Consider the following 18,828-nt stretch of genomic DNA (forward strand, 5'->3'; position numbering starts at 1 on the left):
TTTCCTTGAATTTGGAATCGCACTCCTTGCTCACTCGGTTCACAGCGCTCCTCAGTTTTCTTACCACTGCCAAATATGTATTAATCACACTCAAGATACAAACCAACAACATTTGCTGTGGTTTTGATAGTTCCGGAGGTCTGGAGTCCATCTCATCTTAATCTCTTTACTTTCTGCTGTACCTTTCTCTGTAGTCTCTATCTCTCCCACTCTACTTTTTTTAATATTCCTGTTGTTTTTCTCTCTAGCCTTGCTTTTCCCCGTTTGCCGCCCCAAGCCACAGGAAGGCCAGGGCTGCCACAATCACCCCAATCAGCTGATGGATCTGGTAATGTGGGATGAGGAGGGGCCGCTAGAGCACTGCCCCTGTGCAACAGGCCTGCACTGCCAGCCTCTCAAGTGAGACAAAAAACATCACAAATATTTCTTGCATGTGTCTAGATGTTACATACAGCTAGTGAGGCATGAAAATAAAGAATTTTGCATAGACATCTATGCTTTTTAGAACTGTAATCTAGCCAGCCAATCAAATTGCAGCTTGCTGGTCAAACAAAGCTCTTGGTATTTTAGTGTGCAACGTGAATCTGATGGCTTGTGAGCACTATGAAATAGTGTTTCCGCTCAATTACAAGGCTGTAATTTTATTTGATTAAAATTACAGAAAAAAAGTAATATTGTGAAATATTATTGCAATTTAAAATAGTGGTTTTCTATTTTAATATTCTTTAAAATAGAATTTATTGCTGTGATGCAAAGCTGAACTTTCAGCATCATTACTCCAGTCTTCAGTGTCAAATGGTACTTCAGAAATAATTCTAATATGCTGATTTATTATCAGTATTGGAAAATGTTGTGCTGCTTAATATATTTTTTGGAAACTCTGATTCTTTTCTTCATTATTTATTATATAGAACAGCATATTTAAAATAGCATTCAAAGTTTAGGGTTGGTAAATTGTTTCTTTCTTTGAAGGTAATTAATACTTTTATTCTGGAAGGAAGTGTTAAATTAATGAAAAGTGATAGTAAAGACTTATATTGTTAGAAAAGATTTTGTGTTGAATAAATGCTGTTGTTTTTTTTTAGCAAAATATCCTGAAAAAAGTATCAGTTTTCCAAAAAGAGCACAGCTGTTTCCAACATTAATAATAAATCAGCATATTAAAATTATTTCTGAAGGATCGTGTGACACTGAAGACTGGAGTAATGGCAGATGAATTCAGCTTTGCATCACAGAAATAAATTACATTTTAAAGTATATTAAAATAGAAAACTGTTATTTTAAATTGCCATAATATTACTATTTTTGATTAAATAAATGTAACTTTGATGAGCATAAGAGACTTCTTTAAACAAAAAAAAAAACAAAAAAAAAACTGATTCCAAACTTTTGAAAGGCAGTGTATATGTACACAAACATATACATAATATATTGAAATGTGTATTTAATATTTTAATAGATTTTTTTTTTTCAGAAAAATAAGATATATTTATCTGTTGTTTTATGTTACAGGAATAAATCAGTGTGTGTGGATGAGAGAAACGCAAACTGATCGCTCCCAACGAAACTGAACTTTCATCAGTGTTGTAATCTGTAATTTTGTCTTTATGTGTAACACTAAAGTGCCTTGTTTCTCATCCTAATTTATGGGAGAAGCTTTAATTTATAATTTTTGTGTGTGTGTGTTTGTGTGTAATTTGTGTGCCACTACATTACATTAAATAGAATTACAAATAGAATGTTTTCAAAAAAGTATATGTTGTTAAATAATGACGACGTTCTGAATATGTGGACCTAACTGGGCATTATATTCCTTTTAAATAAATATGATTTGTGGACATTTTAGTCTGAACTTTGAATGTATTGTTTTAAAAAATCAAATATGACCCTGGACCACAAAACCAGTCATGAATAATACAATGTTAATTTACAGCAAAAGCCAACAATACACTGTATGGGTCAAAATGATCGATTTTTCTTTTATGCCGAAATCATTAGGATATTAAGTAAAGATCATGTTCCTTGAAGATATTTTGTAAATTTCCTACTGTAAAATATATCAAACTTATTTTTTGATAGTACTATACATTGCTAATAATTTCACTTTAACAACTTTTTCTCAGTATTTGGATTTTTTGCACCCTCAGATTCCAAATTTTAAAATATCTCAGCCAAATATTGTCCTATCATAACAGACCAGACATCAATGTAAGGCTAATTTATTCATGTTTCAGATGTATAAATCTCATTTTCAAAAAACAGACAGCAGATGGCAGTGTTGAGTTGTGGTAGATATGGATGAGGCAAACCATTTCCCACTTTGTCGTCACACAAATGTGAATCTTCGCAGGTAAACGTTTTACACTCCAGCTCATAAACTTTTATATAAGTTTCTCGTTAAAAAAACTGACAGACTTTGTGTTACCCAAGACATTTTACTACAGACAATTATGACTCGAATAAGTTCACATAGTTTAATCTTTATTTCTTTTGGTTTACAAACGAAAGGCACCCATTGATTTTTTTTTTACCCTCCACTGACATTTTTAATGTGGCAATTAAAGTTCTCCCAGAAACCAGACAGTTTAACAATGTGGGGAATACATTTCACTCTTTTTCTTGATTGTTACAGAATATTTAACAAAAAAAGTACATATAAATAAGGCAGACAAAACAAATGGAAATAATCTGTCCCATCCTGACTTAAACTTGATCTTAAGGAAGAAAGTGTTAATATTATCGTTATAAAATGGTGTGGGAAATGAAACAATTTGGTGACCTGACACAACGAAGCCTACTTTTACTATCACAACGAAAACTACAAAGATTATTTGACTATTATAGGAAAAAAAATGCTATATATCTTACTTTATTTTACCCTACTCTGGGGTAAAACAAAAATACTCTTGACCCTGAATACACAGAACTTGTTTTCAAAATCACTATTCCACTCAAACTCCTACATAAAAATATGAATCCTTATAGAAGCGCTAAAATGAAGGCAATGTTTTTTTTATCAGTTCATCGTTAATAGAAAAGACAGAATAGTTAATCTATAATCCACACGGTTAGTAACAATATCCATCAGCGTTTCCTGGTATGATATTTAAGCTGTGCAAAGAGTTAGGCTTGTATGACAAACATAACTTGACATTGTGATCCGAATCACGAGTGACCATAAAAGTAGGTGCATTTACATCTCTTCATTTCACTTGTCATTTCGCGTCATAAACAATCACTTCCTATTTATTTCAAACATGGAAAATACTTAGTAGCAGACAATACAGTGATTTACCTAAATAGAATGATTTAGAAAACATACATCAGCTCTTTCACATTACTTTAACATTCAAACAGTTCACAAAAATAATTCGGTTGAAAAAGGGAAAGAAAACACTCAATCCAGTTAAAACGAATCATTGCCTTTCTCGGATATGACGACTCGAAGCGAACGTAAAGACTGACGTTAGGTTTTGAAAGCAGACATTCGGTTTCCTCAGACAGCTTTACGCAAATATAACATGTTTTATGTACAAAAGTCATTACCTGAACACTAATAAGTTATGGCAATGAACAATCATCGCGCTTTATTTATAAAACACGAGCTGAACGAATTTGTAATGTTACGTTAGTCAAACGTCAACGGCTTTAGGAACCGTTGACGCAAAGCCGTTTACTCGTGTTTATTAATAAGCTTAATAATTCATAGAAGGCAACAGGTTTAAGCAGGTGAACAAACTGAGGAAATTTCTAAGGAAAACTAGCATGTTTATTTATATCAGAGAAATTACTGACTAAAAGCGGTTGATTCCTTTCACAAAAACCCAAAGAGACATCAAGTAGTACATAAAATGTATTTCTGACATTTTGGTATTGACTGAAGACAAACAAAGGGTCTGGAATCGCACTCAAGTCGCTTATTATTTGGTGACGCGTCAATAACTTTTGTCTCGAAGATGGTGAGAGGTACGAGAAAGAAGTAAGGCAGAAGACATGAATCGAACAAAGACATCGGGCACATGACGAAGGTAATTTTTCAATAGTAGGCACAGAGCTGAGACAAAGCCATCTCTAATTTTGTCTTCTCCTCCTTGTGCTTCGTTGATTACAGTTGGAAAGGAGCCAATGCCGCCAACAAGTACGAGCAGGTATGTAAACCATAATAATCAAGAGTCGCCCACTGGAGGTGGAACGGGTACAGTAAGTGCTCAAACGCGCTCTGCACGAACGCGGTCGCTCTCGTTGTGCTGAGAGAGCTTCTTAGACCCCGAGCCCTGAAAATTCATGCTTTCTACATAGCAGTTGAGTGCACTTGCACCCTGTGATGTTGAGGGCGCATTTGTGCGGGAGGGGAGGATAGCGGATACTACGCCCGTACACTTGACCCTCAGCGTCTGGAGTGTCGCGAAGCAGAAATGTGTGCATAGCCGTCGGGAGAGAGGGAGAGAGGGGTGGGATAGGACAGGCGGGGTGGATTCAGTATCTCATGGTGCTGGAGGCTCTGAAATAGGAGAGGAACTTGAAGCACAAGCTGACGACGAAGTACCAGATGTTTCTGGCCATCTGTGAACGGGCGATGAAAATGCGCCAGATTAAGACTACCAAGATGGTGTTGAAAGTGTAGCGAATGTTCCGCAGCCTACAAAAAAAAAAGAGAAAGAAAAATTGACAAAAAAGTAAAAGTTTTACATGATCCTTTAGAAATTAGTCAAATATGCAAATAAGCGGCTCAAGAAACATTTCTTTTATGAATGGTAAAACAGTTTTTGCTGATACACTACCATTCCAAATTTTGAAGATTTAAAGAAAAAAGAAAGATTACATTTGATGAGTTTTTAACATCGATAATAAGAACTATATTCAATACTTGAGCAGCAAATCAGCATGTGACGTCACCATCAGCTATGGTCTCCAGGCAGCGAGAAACAGATTTGCAGTTATCATTTCATGTTAATATGTTGAATTGTGCAGTAAAATCATATCCTATATGTTGTATTATAGTATATCGTATTGGCAAGTCATCAGCTAAATATTTACCATCTTAAATTCTGCATAACTGGATGTTTTTAAATAAACACTGACAAAAACTATAAGTTTTTCAGCTGGACGATATTATGTTATATATATATATATATATATATATATATATATAACATTGATGTAAGTGATCAACAGGGTTTAAAACCAACCTATTTTGTATTTACAAAAGTTCACAGGCAAGTTTGCTTTATTTATTTTACCTGGCGTCAAAGTCAGACACACATAAGTGTTTGAAAACATGATTCTTGGCTGCATCAATATCCACTGACCACTGGATATTTGTTAAGTTGTTAGGAACATTATAGCAAGTTCAGCAACCTGTAGTTTAAACTGATTATCGTTTGTTTTACTAGCGTTTTCGCATCATCCCTATTAAATCCATACACACTCCTTTGCCACTCAGTCCGGCTGAGGGGGCGTGTCCCGGTGGGAAAGTGACGTCAATGCATACCCTCTATTAGAATGATTTCTGAAGGATCATGTGACACTGAAGACTTAAGTCATGGCTGCTAAAAAAATTCAGCTTTGCATCAGAGGAATAAATTACATTAAAATAAATACATTTTAAATTGTAATAATATTTTACAATTTTAGTTATATTTATTTATTTATTTTTTTTTACTGTACATTTAGTCAAATTAAAGCAGATTTGGTTAGTGTAAGATGCCACTCACATTATTTCACTTTCAAACAGTAATATAATTTATATATTATATAAAATAATCAAAACTCAAAATATTAAAATGAATATTAATATATCAATCATAAGTTTTTAGATTTTTGCTGTTTTTAAAAAAAGTCTCTTCTGCTCACAAAGCCTGCATTTGTTTAATCCAAGGTACAGCAAAACAGTATCATTTTGAAATCTTCTCATTTAAAATAACTTTTCTATTTGAATATATTTTAAAATGTAATTTATTCTTGTGATCAAAGCTAAATTTTAGCATCATTAGTCCAGCCCTCAGTGTCACATGATCCTTCAGAAATTATTCTAATATGCTGATTTACTTTTCAAGAAACATTTTTTAAATTATTATTATTATTATTCTTTGATGAATAGAAAGTTATATAATAATAAAAAAAAAAAAAAAAAAAAAGCTTTAAAAAAATAAAAAGCTTTTGTAACACTACACCATTCAAAAGTCAGTATAATTTTTTTTGGTTGGGAAAGAAATGATAGAAATTAATACTTTTATTTAACAAGGTTCCTTTAAATTGATCAAAAGTGATAAAGACATTTATAATGTTACAAAAGATTCATATTTCAGATAGATGCTGTTCTTCTTTATGAACATTATATTCATCAAAGAACCTGAAAAAAATTCTACTCAGCCATTTTCCACATAATAATAAAATAATAATAATAATAATAATAATAATAATAGTTTTTTGAGCAGCAAAATCAGAATATTAGAATGATTTCTGAAGGATCACGTAACTGTAGTAACGATGCTAAAAATTCAGCTTTGAAATCACAAGAATAAATTACATTTTAAAATATATTCAAATAGAAACCAGTTCTTTTAAATAGTAAAAATACTTTAAAAGTGGATTGTTTTTGCTGTACTTTGGATCAAATAAATGCAGGCTTGGTGAGCAGAACAGACTTTAAAAAAAAAAAAAAACTTTTGACTGATAGTGTAAATTATAGTGTGTCATGTTAAACTCACGTAAAAATATTAAAACAAATGTTAAAATTTGATTAGAATTATTTTCAACCTATGGCCTATACCAACAAATGGTCAACATTAAAACTCTATACTATTTGTCTAAATAAATTAAAATGATTTTCCACATAATAACAAAAATAACAATAAAAAATGTTTTTTTGAGCAGCAAATCAGAATATTAGAATGATTTCTGAATAATCACGTGACTGGAGTAATGATGCTAAAAATTCAGCTTCGAAATGACAGGAATAAATTACATTTTAAACTATATAAAAATAGAAAACTGTTTTTTTAAATAGTAAAAAATATTTCAAAATCTTACTGTTTTTGCCGAATTTTAGATCAAATAAATGAAGGCTTGGTAAGCAGAAGAGACTTTTAAAAAAACTTTTGACTGAAGCGTATGATATAATGTGTCGTGTCATGTTTGTGTCATACATGACACATTCGTAGCTACAAAACACTCTAAGTGAGGAAGAATTGTGATTTTTGTCCATCTAGGAGTTTATTTGGAAAATAAGCTTCCATCAAACTACAAAACAAGTAAATAAATCTATCCACCACCTCAAGCAGGCATGTATGTGCATTGTGGAAACTGTATGCGTATCTTAGAATTTCCATTCAGAAATATGCTAAATTTCACATATGTAGATGGCAATCCGAATGCTGACATTTATTTGTTGCAACCTATATAATGGTGCGGCAACTACCATGTCCCTCTAGATTCACAGCTTTCCCGTAGGTAACCTACAAAACTTAAGTACTTACTTGTTCAAGTGTTTGCGTGCCGCTGGGAGTCCTGACAACTCTTCGTTGAGAACATACTTCTTAGTGCCCATGCAGTAATTCTCCATATATTCAGCCCAGTGTAACTGCCTGACATCAATGTTAAATACCTGAGCAAGAAAAAGACATTCACTGAGTTTAAGCATTGATAAAAGTCAGAGTTGTGAGCCGCTTGAATGAACGTTTCATTGACAACACACAAAACCTCAGATTTTCAAATAGTCTACTGACACATGAGTCAGAATCACAGATGCGACTCATTTAACTGTGCCAATGGCAGACTGTGAGTGTATTAATATATAAACACACACGCACCTTCTTGTCCTCAGATCCCATCTGGTTCATGAGCATGGTGACGTTGTCCGTGTTCCACACCCACGAGTGGCTCGTGAAGTACTCCAGCACCATCATGGCCTTGTGCAACCGAGTGATTGTCTTCATCATCCTGCGTCGCCACGGAAACAACGCAGGGAGCGAGCGGGAGGAAAAGAGAGACACGTGAGCGTTAGCTTCAGATGAGCTTTGATGGGGGCTGGAAGTGTAGTTTGTGCCTTTTTTTCTCGCGTTTAATCCTCGAAAGGGCAATCGTTTTAATGAGGACAGATGGTGACTGAGACTACGACAGTAATTTGAAGAAACCACAGCTTGCAAATGACAATGTTAAGCGATAGTAACAAAACATTTAACTCTATGCAATGTTCTGTTGTATATATATACATAAAAAAAAAAATTAGTGAAGCCTATTTCTGCCTTAGAGTAAAAAAAAAACTAAAATAAAATAAGTGAGTTAAAGCTAATGTTATGAATATCAATTATGAGAAGTAAATATGTAACTGCAAAATATTAAATCATACTGGGAGATATGAAGTCATAGCTACAAGAAACAAAGTCAGATTTTTTTTTTTACTTGGAGGCAAAAAACTGGCTTCCACAGGTTAGTTTTCCCAAATAAAGCAAAATATATCGGGTTGATTCAGTAAAAAATGTAAAACAAAAAAATAAATAAAAATGAAACAAGAAAAACAAAAAAATGAATAGATAAAAATAAAAAGTTAAATAAAACAATACAATGAAAAAATTGAATAAAACTGAAAAACTAAAACCCCCAAAAATCATCAAGTAAAACAAAACAAAAATAAAGGTTAAACAAGTAAAACAAAAAATTAAAAACAAACTAAATAAATAAAGAATGAAAAAGTGAAATAAAACAATAACATAAAAATGAAACAAATACAATAAAATTAAAAAACAAACAAACAAAAAAAAAACTAAAATAAATGTAAAACAATATTAAATAACGATTAAACAAGTAAAATAATAAAATTAAATCAATAGAATAAAATGAAAAACAAACTAAACAACAAAAAAATAAACAAGTAAAACAAAACTAAAATTAAATTAAGATTAAACAAGTAAAATAAAAACAAAAAATAAATAAAATTAAAGACAAATAAAATTAAACAAACTACACAACAAGAAATAAGCAAAACAACTACAAGTAAAACAAAATAAAAATTAAACAAATAGAATAAAATTAAAAACTAAACAAGTAAAACAAAAGTAAAAGAGATTAAGTAAAAAAAAAAATGAGACAAATAGAATACAATTTAAAACAAACTAAACAACAAAAAATAAACAAAAAATTAAATAAGTAAAATAAACAAACAAACAAACAAAAAACAAAAAAATCAAACAGAATCAAATTAAAAACAAACAAAAAAAAAAAAAAAAAAAAAAAAAAGTAAAAAACAAAAAAACAAACAAAAAAAAAAGATTAAACAAACTAAGACAAAAAAAAAAAAAAAAAAAAAGAGACAACACAAATCAGTACTCCTCAGTTAGTAAAAAATAATAATTGCAGAATTTCTCCAACCCATTCATCCTGTAGGGTATTTGATTCAAGTTAGATCCCACTGCAGCACTTTTGAACCACAAACCTTTGCAAACACAACTGTGGATTCCCATGATTTGGTTGAACAATGACCACACTGTTAAAACCTTGCAATGATCTTGCAGGGCACCTGGGCGCATTTGTGTACTTGAGATTCTTCATTCTTTTTGTGTGATTCTTTGTAATACCTCTATAAACTCTACCAAATCTACAACTATGCCAAATTTCAGACTTTATCTGTCAAAGCATTGTTAAAGTTGAATGCAAATGTCCAGAAACGCCCAGTTTCCCATCAAGATCTCTTATAGGCTGGATAGGGAATGACTACATGCATTGTATTAGAACAACTAATTTTTAGGGGTCGACCGATTATCAGCGCTGATATTAAGCATTTATATGGTTATCAGTATCGGTCATTTTCAAAACTGAGAAAATTGTAAAAAAATTTAAAGAAATTTTTTGTCAGAACCCTTGTTATTCTTCATTTTGACATTCATTTTCATTATTACACCCGACATACATATTGGTTCAAAATATCGGTTATCAGTCTACTTGATCTGAAATAACCAGTATTGGCTCTGAAAAATATCGGTCGACCCCTACTCGTTTTACGAATCAAATTCAAAACATTCTTATGGTGTTAAAACCAATCAATTATTGCACCTTAAACCAGATGCAAATCAGCAATACACAACAAATTTAATGAATATGCAAAAGCAAAAAGTCACACTGAACTAAAACGCATCGGATTTAAGGTGCATAACCAGTCATTTCATCTCCAGGTACCAAACACAACTACTCCCTGCGATTAAAAGCATTTTTGCATGAATTGATAATTGTCACATATGCAACCAGTGCTTCTCTTTGTTTTGTTTTGTTTTTTTTGTGCAAAATTAGAAGGATGCAACCTTGTCATTTCTTTTTTGGAGGGTTAAACCAGAGGCTTTCAAATCTTTAAATGCCAAGGACCCCCCTAATAACAACCTCTTTTTGAAAGACCACCTTTTTTTTCTTTTTTAGAGATACAGGCTGCTGTATAATTAAATAAAGAAGCATTTACCTTGCATGAGAAAAATATTAATACAAACAATAAGGCGTATTATAAATTAATAATTGAACAATTCATTTTTATATTGTCACTGCAAACAAAGTACAAATGATTAAAGTATTCTCAGGGAAAATTTGTATCAGTATCATGTTGACAGCATATCTTTTATAAAAACATAAAAAATATTTAAGGCAAAAGACAAAAAAAATACTTTTAATAATTCAACAGAACATAAATATTAATCTTAGGATTTCTTAGAAAAAAATTGTAAAAAATAACATCAAATTAAAACACAATTAAAATCTGTATAATTAAAGTAAATGTATAAATGTAAAAACAATTAAAAAAATTAGTATAGAGTCATAATATGGTTTGTTTATATATATATATATATATATATATATAAAAAATATAATTTTATATATATATATATATATATATATATATATATATATATATATATATATATATATATATATATACACACATACACACACACACACACACACATATTTATTTATATATAAATATTTTGTGTAAATATAAATCATAAAATAATTTAAAAATTAATACTTTAATAAATAATATTTTTTATTTGTAAAAATGAATATATATCATAAAATAATTTAATATGTATATATTCATAATATATTCATTATATATTTATTCATTAGTTTATATTCATTTATTCATTAATTATTTGTTCAATTATTTACATATAATCAATTTGTAGTTAATAAACACTTTTTTTAACGTAAATATACACCATAAAATAATTTAATACATTACTGGGAGTCTTAACTTGTTAAACCAATTCTAAGAGCAGAGAGTTTGGTACCTGGTTCCATTACTTATGAGTGCTGTTCTCTGATCAGTTTGGCTTTTTGATGGAAAATGTTAGTGCAAACAGTCCGTATCTGATCTGATCTGAGTTGAGCACTCTGACCCGCTTAGTAAGTACAGGCTGTGTTGACCAAACCATCATTCCCAGCTTCCACTGTTTTCATGTGCTACAAGAGCAGACCAAAAGACCTCTCTTGAAGACTTAATGGCATGGCTCAGAAGAGGGGAAAAAAAAAAAAAAAAAAAAAAGAGATAAGGATGGTATTATGAGATGGATCTATCTCCTTTTCCACAAAAAAAAAAGAAAAAAAGAAAAAGCGTGCAGGACTCCATGCACTGTATGGTAGCCTGCCAGCGGTACATTTGTCCGATGCCATGAAGTCGAGCAGACGGCCAGGCTGGGCGGTTCCTTCCCAGCCGGCCTGCCGGCCATGCCACACCACGCACCCAACACCCAGTGCTGGAGGTGAGGGAGGGGAGGAGGGAGGACAAAGGGGTGGAGAAGCGGGTACTGAAGACCTTACCGGGGCTTCTGACCCGTCAACATGAGAAACCCGTCATACAGCAGGGCAGGAAGGGTGTGACTCACTGTGGTCCAGTACTGATTGGTAAAAGGATTGGATCGCAGGTTAACATTGGGGCGTCTGAAAGCCTGTTCTAAGGGGTTGGTCTTGAACGTCATGTTTATGCAGTACTCTGTGGAGAGGAATACAGGCATACAACATACAAGAGCATTTTAAACACAGAGCTACACAAAACACACACGGATAAGCGCACACACACACACGTGGACGGGAAGCGTGCAGAACCCAGTCTCCGAGTGGGTTATGCATACTTGCCCAAGACATGGAGAGTGGCACGTGACAGCTAGACCGAGCGTGGGGGAAGAGGAAAAGGGGCGAAGCGGTCGGATTTACCTGGGCTCTCTTCCTGACATCCTGAGGAAGAGATCGTATAGGAATGCTGGCGCCTTGTGGCTTACAGCAATCCAGTACTGATTGATAAGGTGATTGGTTGTGAGATTTACATTTGGCCGCCTGAAGGCCTGCTCGAGGGGGTTCCTCTTGAAAGTGGATATAACATGGTACTCTAAGAGACAAAAAGGGGGTCAACAGTAAACGGCACAGCTGTGCATGACTTGGTTCATTAGGGTGCAAAACCAACATTTTAATGGTTTCTTCCATTCATAAGCTCAAAAAGATCATTAAGATCATTTTCAAAGCATCATGCCAATTTGGGGTAGGTGACATGACCAAAATCTTATATCACGATATGAGTCATTTTATTTAATATCAAAATGTGATATTGAGATTTATACATCATAAAGCTGACTAAATAAACTTTCCATTGATGTATGGTTTGTTAGGATAGGACAACATTTGGCCGATATACAACTATTTGAAAATCTTAAATCTGAGGGTGCAAAAAACACTTAAATACAGAGAAAAATCGCCTTTAAAGTTGTCCAAATTAAGTTCTGAGCAATGCATATTACTAATAATATTTAAAGTAGGAAATATACAAAATATCTTCATGGAACATGAGTTAATATCCTAATGATTTTTGGCATAAAAAGAAAAAAAATTCTATAATTTTGACCCATACAATGTATTGTTGGCTATTGATACAAATATACCCATGCTACTTATAACTGGTTTTGTGGTCCAGGGTCACATGTACTTATTTTTGCTTTAAATAAGGTCTTTATAGCCAGGTTTCCATCCAAGGTATTTAGGCGAAATATATTTATCGCTTCAAACTTTGTACCGGTATAGATGATGGAAATGCCATTTGTCCATAAAATTTCTCATGTGTCGACACAATCTTTTTCTGTTTAACTTTTAACGCATAAATTCTATATCGATAGTTCAAATGTTGTAAAAATTAGTTTGAAAACACTTTTTTTGTTCATGCTGTTGCTCATGTTAAAGCACCATTTCTCTGTAGTTCAAAAGCGCATTAAATCGTATTCAAATTAAATTGTATCTAAAATTATTTTATATATGGTAAGAAAAATAAGAATTACCTTTCAAATATACATCTTAATTTGATGTCCTTTAGGACATTGCAAGTTAAAATTGATTAATTTTGTAAAAAAGTCCAAAAATGTACATACATGTATACATGTGTATCACGCTCACCATTTTATCGGTACAAAGCCAGTTGGATGGAAACAGGCTTTTTACAAGTTTTTTTACGCATATTCTCTTTGTCAATAACAAAACATTGCAAAAAACTGGATGGAAACTATATCACATCACATTTTTTTTTATATTATAGAAATTTCATAATTCTTGTCAGTGTCAGTATCACAAAAAACTAATACTAGCCTAAAGCTCCAAGCTAGAGGTTAAATAAGAACGAGAAACTAATTGCAAAGCAATAGGACCAAAAAAAAAAAAAAAAAAAAAAACTGCAGTAGAACAAATAAAAAAAATGCTATACATTGTATAAAGTAATCAAATATATAAAACACTGCATATTCTTCACTGTGTGAATTACATATATATATTTCTTCTTACTAAAGTTACAAAAGTGATTTAGTCAAGAGAAGTGAGACATTTTCTCTCTTTTGTTGTTTAATTAACATGAATGACAGACAGCAGGAATATTAGACTGCTGTCACTTTAAGAGCTGCCTTGATCCAATGTACTGTCAAATGTGTTTTCTTTCTCAGCTGTTTGCTTTCACTTAAGACCTAAATTACTATATTTATGAGGATTGTATTTGTATTTTATGAGGAGTATATTTAATCATTCAAGGTCTATAAGGGGGGAAAAAAAAACCCACTGTTCAATACTATCGTGCACTTCATGCGTAACATCTTTATGTGTAAGCGCCTCTCTGACAGCGCTCAGAAACACTGTCTCAGCGCATGCATATACTGTAATGCATTTCCACAGCTTAAAATTGTTTAAAAAGTTTTGAAACCACAATGCTTAAAAACGCATGCAAATGATACGTTTTCATAACCATGTAGCACAAAATACACTGTCTGATACATTAAAAAATAAAAGCTTTCTGTGGGTTAGGCATAAAAAATATGGCAAGGACAAATTCGAAACTAAAAGTCTGACTGGGCCAGCAGAAAAAAAAAAAAAATTCCTGTTGAGTCATGTTACTTATAATAGGACTCCTTTAAACTGCAACGCAATGCTGATTATAAGCACATACTCATTTGGATTTTAATTAACTACGGGTGAAATTATTCCAGTAGAAATTGTATAGAGTTTGGTTCAGTACACACTTGTACTGTGTTTCATCTAATGTCTCTGATATAAATAGATATAAATATTTCCAGTCTGACTTTCAGTCACTCATCATAGTCTGAGCCAAACATGTTTTAAGAGCTCTCTAGAGACACGTTTGTTGTGACAACAGCAATAAAGGCTTTGAGACGTAATGTCATAAACGAGAGAGTCGCATCACTCAACCTAAACAGGCAAAACAATTCACAGACCTTAAGGCACATTTTGCTGCAGTATACGGTTATTTTTGGATTAAAAAAAAAAAAATCTAATCCATATTAGCAGTTCAAATAAAATGTAACTGTCTGAAATGACACATCAAGTATTTACAAGACTGTCACATCCCTATAATTGTCATTGATATAGATTCAATTTAAACCAAGATATTAGTAATGTAAGAAATAAATATATAATCACTTGTATTATACAACATTACTGACCTAATTATGTTGTAAAACCATAAAATTCAATAAAATATACTTCTGTCCAATACAACTGAGCATGGAGATGTATGATTTACTGATTAATTTGACTAAATAAAGTCTTTAGTAATATAATATAATATAATATAATATATATAATATAATATATCAAGGACACTGAATTATGTTGTTGCCATGTTGTTACTCCATATAAATAATAATAATAATAATAATAATAATACAATTCATATATATTTATATAAAACAGATATATCTATTACATTATCTATATAAACAATATAATACATTACAATTTAATACAATATAATACTAAATGTAATATATTACAATATAATATAATATATCAAGGACACAGAATTAAACTTTTGCCATGTTACATTTTCCATAAAGATATAAGATAATATAATAATATAATAGATATAATACATCTTTTACATTATCACTATAATATAATATAATATAATATAATATAATATAATGGACACAGAATTATGGTGTTGCCATGTTGCATTTTCCATATAGATATAATATAATAATATATATAAAACAGATAAAATACATCTATTACATTTACTATATAGATTATATAATATAACATTATATAATATAATATAATATAATATAATATAATATAATATAATATAATATAACGGACACAGAATTAAATTGCTAAATTAAATTGTTGTCATATTGCATTTTCCATCTAGATATAATATAAAAATAATAATATAATAGATATATACACTACCGTTCAAAAGTTTGGGGTCAGTAAGACTTGTAATAGTCTTTAAAGAAGTCTCTTATGCTCATCAAGGCTGCATTTATTTGATTAAAAATATAGAAAAAAAACAGTAATACTGCAAAATGTTTTTACAATATAAAATAATGTTTTTTATTTTAACATACTTTAAAATAGAATTTATTCCTGTGATGAAAAGCTGAATTTTTATCAGCTGTTACTCCAGTCTTAAGTGTCACATGATCCTTCAGAAATCATTCTAATATGCAGATTTATTATTAGAATGATCAATGTTGGATAATATCAACAGTTGTGCTGCCAAATATTTTTTGGAACCTGTGATTTTTTTTTTTTTTTCAGGATTCTTTCATGAATAAGTTTAAAAAGTACAGTGTTTATTCAAAATATAAATATTTTATAACAATGTAAATTATTTATTATTAACTTTTAATAAACTTTTAATTATTAACTTAATACATCCTTGGTGAATAAAAGTATTAATTTCTTAAAAAAAAAAAAAAAAACAATAAAAATGTACTGACCCCAAACTTTTGAACAGTAGTGTAGATATAATACATTATTATATTATCAATTATAATATAATATAATTTAATATAATATAATATAATATAATATAATATAATATAATATAATATAATATAATATAATATAACAATTAAATTGCTGTCATGTTGCATTTTCCATCTAGACATAATATAAAATAGTAATATAATAGATAATACATTATTATATTATCAATATATAATATAATATAATATAATATAATATATCAAGGACACAGAATTTGATGCGTTGATGCCATGTTAAATTTTCAATACAGATTATGATCTAAAGACAGATTTTAAGGTCACAACATAGTGATGAAACGTAATAAAAACAAAAACAGCTATCACAAAACCACTCATAACTCACAACTTATTGCTCCCCACCCTACTTCACTTCAGTGGAAAATCAGACAGCTATGACATTAAGTCTGAAAAACTCAAGTCTGAATTATCAAATCCAGGTTAAAACCATTCCCATATAAGAAAGAACAAAAGAAGGCGCCGGCTAATGCCCATACTATATCCATACGCTTGTTCAGACGTGTCAGTGCTCTCATTCTCATGCTCATTTAATGTGATTTGCAGTTAATACCGAAAATGAAACGGGGAAAAAAAGCACCGAAGGCCACCATGGACATTTCAGTCATGCAGGGATTTGTTTGTAAAAGTGATTCATACCAACTTCACCCCAGTGAAAAGGGTTGATCCCGCCCGTCGTGCAGTTGTACACCAACATACTCCTCGGTCTGCGATAGAGACAAATGACACTGTTAGAAAACTAGCAGCATTTATTCCATGACTTTATTTTCCAGTGCTCCGTGTGAGGGATTTAGTGTGCCTGTGTAGATGTCTGACCTGGCATGTCTCTGGGAACCGGAATACCAGGCAGCAGCCAAAGTGGTGTTTATGACCACATCGACTGGCACCAGGTCAGCGACAGCGTTATTTGAAGCCCTCATTGTTCGTAGAATCCCCTTCCCTGCCTGCACAACCAAAAGAAACATTTTAACATGAAGTACCAATACACAATCATACAAAATCAAACGCCATTGAAAAATCCACTCACAGCGATGAATATCCCACTCGGCCCGTTGAAATTATCAATCCAGCCCTTAAACAGAGTGGAAAAGAATAAGTGGTGTTCAAAATCCAGGCAGTATTTTTTTAATTAGGTGGGAGGATGGAAATGAGCACGCTTACGGGGAACGGCTCTTTCCAGCTGGCTCCTACGATAGAGGGCCTGATGATGGCGACGTTGAGGTTTCCACACTCCTGCTGAACGAGTTGCTCTGCCAAGGCTTTAGTGTACGTGTATGTGTTAGGCCGCTCACCTAACAGCTTTGGTGTCATTAAGGAGACAAGCTTGTCGTCCATCCACCTGTCAGCGACATACAAATTCAGGAAGTTGAGGGAGAGCAAAAAAAGAGGGTCTCATCTAGTTAACCATGCTTGATGTTTGTATGTACAGTGGAGATGGAAAATAGAGAACAACCGATAATGTCCTAAATTTCACAGTCACTGCGTAGTCCTGTTTGAAGTTATCCTAACAGGAGTAGTAGTGCAGTTTAAGCATAATTCATAAAAAACGTAATCAGAGAACACTTAAGTGACTGTCGTTAATCTGGGACCTGGTGATAATTTTCTTGATCATACGACAAACACTATTTAACTGCCAGCATTCCTCCAGTTTTTACTGATATTGCAAGATGGCAGGGTGCTCTAAGGTGACTGAAACCCTGCGACAGGAGGTTGTTCAGATAAAGGCCAAAGGGTTGACGCTTCCAGCCACTGCAAGAGAAGCTGGTCATTCCAAATCTGCGATTTCTTGAAAATTGCAAATTTACAATGACACTAATTTAAGTTCTTCAAAAAGGCTGGTCGTCCATGTAAGACAACTGCATGAGAAGACAGGATAATGCAGAGACTCTCAATAGGGAATGGGTTCAGCACTGCAGCCGGAATTGCTTGCTGTAGATGTGCTAAAGTCATTCAAAGCAAGGGTCTCTACACTTCCTACTAATACCTGACAGCTTTAAAGCTCCAATTTTTAGTTGTAATCTTATTTCGTGCTACAGTGGTTGCTATTCTCTAATTTTGATCACTGTGTTTTCCACAAAATTTAAGGGTTTTGTTGAAATGCCTTGGTTATTTTGTCAAATATTTTAGTAAAACTTTGTATACCTACAGCTAATATTCCTCCCAATTTTGAGCAATGAAGATTAACAATATTTCAGGAAAAGGAAAAAAGTATTTATAGATTGTTCTCTAATTTTGAACTCCACATAAACTCATTTTACTTTATTTATTAACCATTTATTTGGGCTAAAAATGGGTTCATCTAAAATTAGAAATGTTACTATATATACCAGTATATAACAGTAAAATTTTAAAGTTTTTTTTTTTTTTTTTTTTTTAAGTCTCTTCTGCTCACCAACCCTGCAATTTTTTGAGCCAAAGTACAGCAAAAACAGTACAGTTTTGAAATATTTTTACTATTTAAAATAACTGTTTTCTGTGATTTCAATATATTTTAAAATGTAATTTATTTCTGTGA

At 31.9% G+C, this 18,828-nt stretch overlaps 2 protein-coding genes across 4 annotated transcripts in view; one reads left to right on the forward strand and one right to left on the reverse strand.

Annotated features, from left to right (window-relative positions):
- Window positions 1–1,840, forward strand: part of dkk3b (dickkopf WNT signaling pathway inhibitor 3b) — an 11,870-nt gene extending 10,030 nt beyond the window's left edge. The window contains exons 6-7 of the mRNA XM_051100061.1: window positions 249–399; window positions 1,513–1,840. Of these exons, the coding sequence (XP_050956018.1) occupies window positions 249–399; window positions 1,513–1,552 (191 nt within the window). The 3' untranslated portion in view covers window positions 1,553–1,840. The remainder of the gene's footprint in view (window positions 1–248; window positions 400–1,512) is intronic.
- A 1,352-nt stretch (window positions 1,841–3,192) lies between these two features.
- The window catches only part of far1 (fatty acyl CoA reductase 1), a 29,719-nt gene continuing 14,083 nt past the window's right edge, over window positions 3,193–18,828 (reverse strand). For 2 of the 3 annotated variants that reach the window (XM_051100057.1, XM_051100055.1), the window contains exons 5-12: window positions 17,475–17,652; window positions 17,341–17,385; window positions 17,130–17,257; window positions 16,953–17,020; window positions 12,196–12,367; window positions 7,812–7,941; window positions 7,479–7,606; window positions 3,193–4,639 (exon numbers count right to left, since the gene is read on the reverse strand). In XM_051100057.1, coding sequence (XP_050956014.1) covers window positions 4,477–4,639; window positions 7,479–7,606; window positions 7,812–7,941; window positions 12,196–12,367; window positions 16,953–17,020; window positions 17,130–17,257; window positions 17,341–17,385; window positions 17,475–17,652 — 1,012 coding nt within the window. In that variant the 3' untranslated portion in view covers window positions 3,193–4,476. Of the gene's footprint in view, window positions 4,640–7,478; window positions 7,607–7,811; window positions 7,942–11,802; window positions 11,975–12,195; window positions 12,368–16,952; window positions 17,021–17,129; window positions 17,258–17,340; window positions 17,386–17,474; window positions 17,653–18,828 lie in introns of all 3 variants that reach the window. The other variant, XM_051100056.1, reaches the window with a different exon arrangement.

Source organism: Labeo rohita, chromosome 25 (genome assembly GCF_022985175.1).
Source record: "Labeo rohita strain BAU-BD-2019 chromosome 25, IGBB_LRoh.1.0, whole genome shotgun sequence".
Taxonomy (NCBI): Eukaryota; Metazoa; Chordata; class Actinopteri; order Cypriniformes; family Cyprinidae; genus Labeo; species Labeo rohita.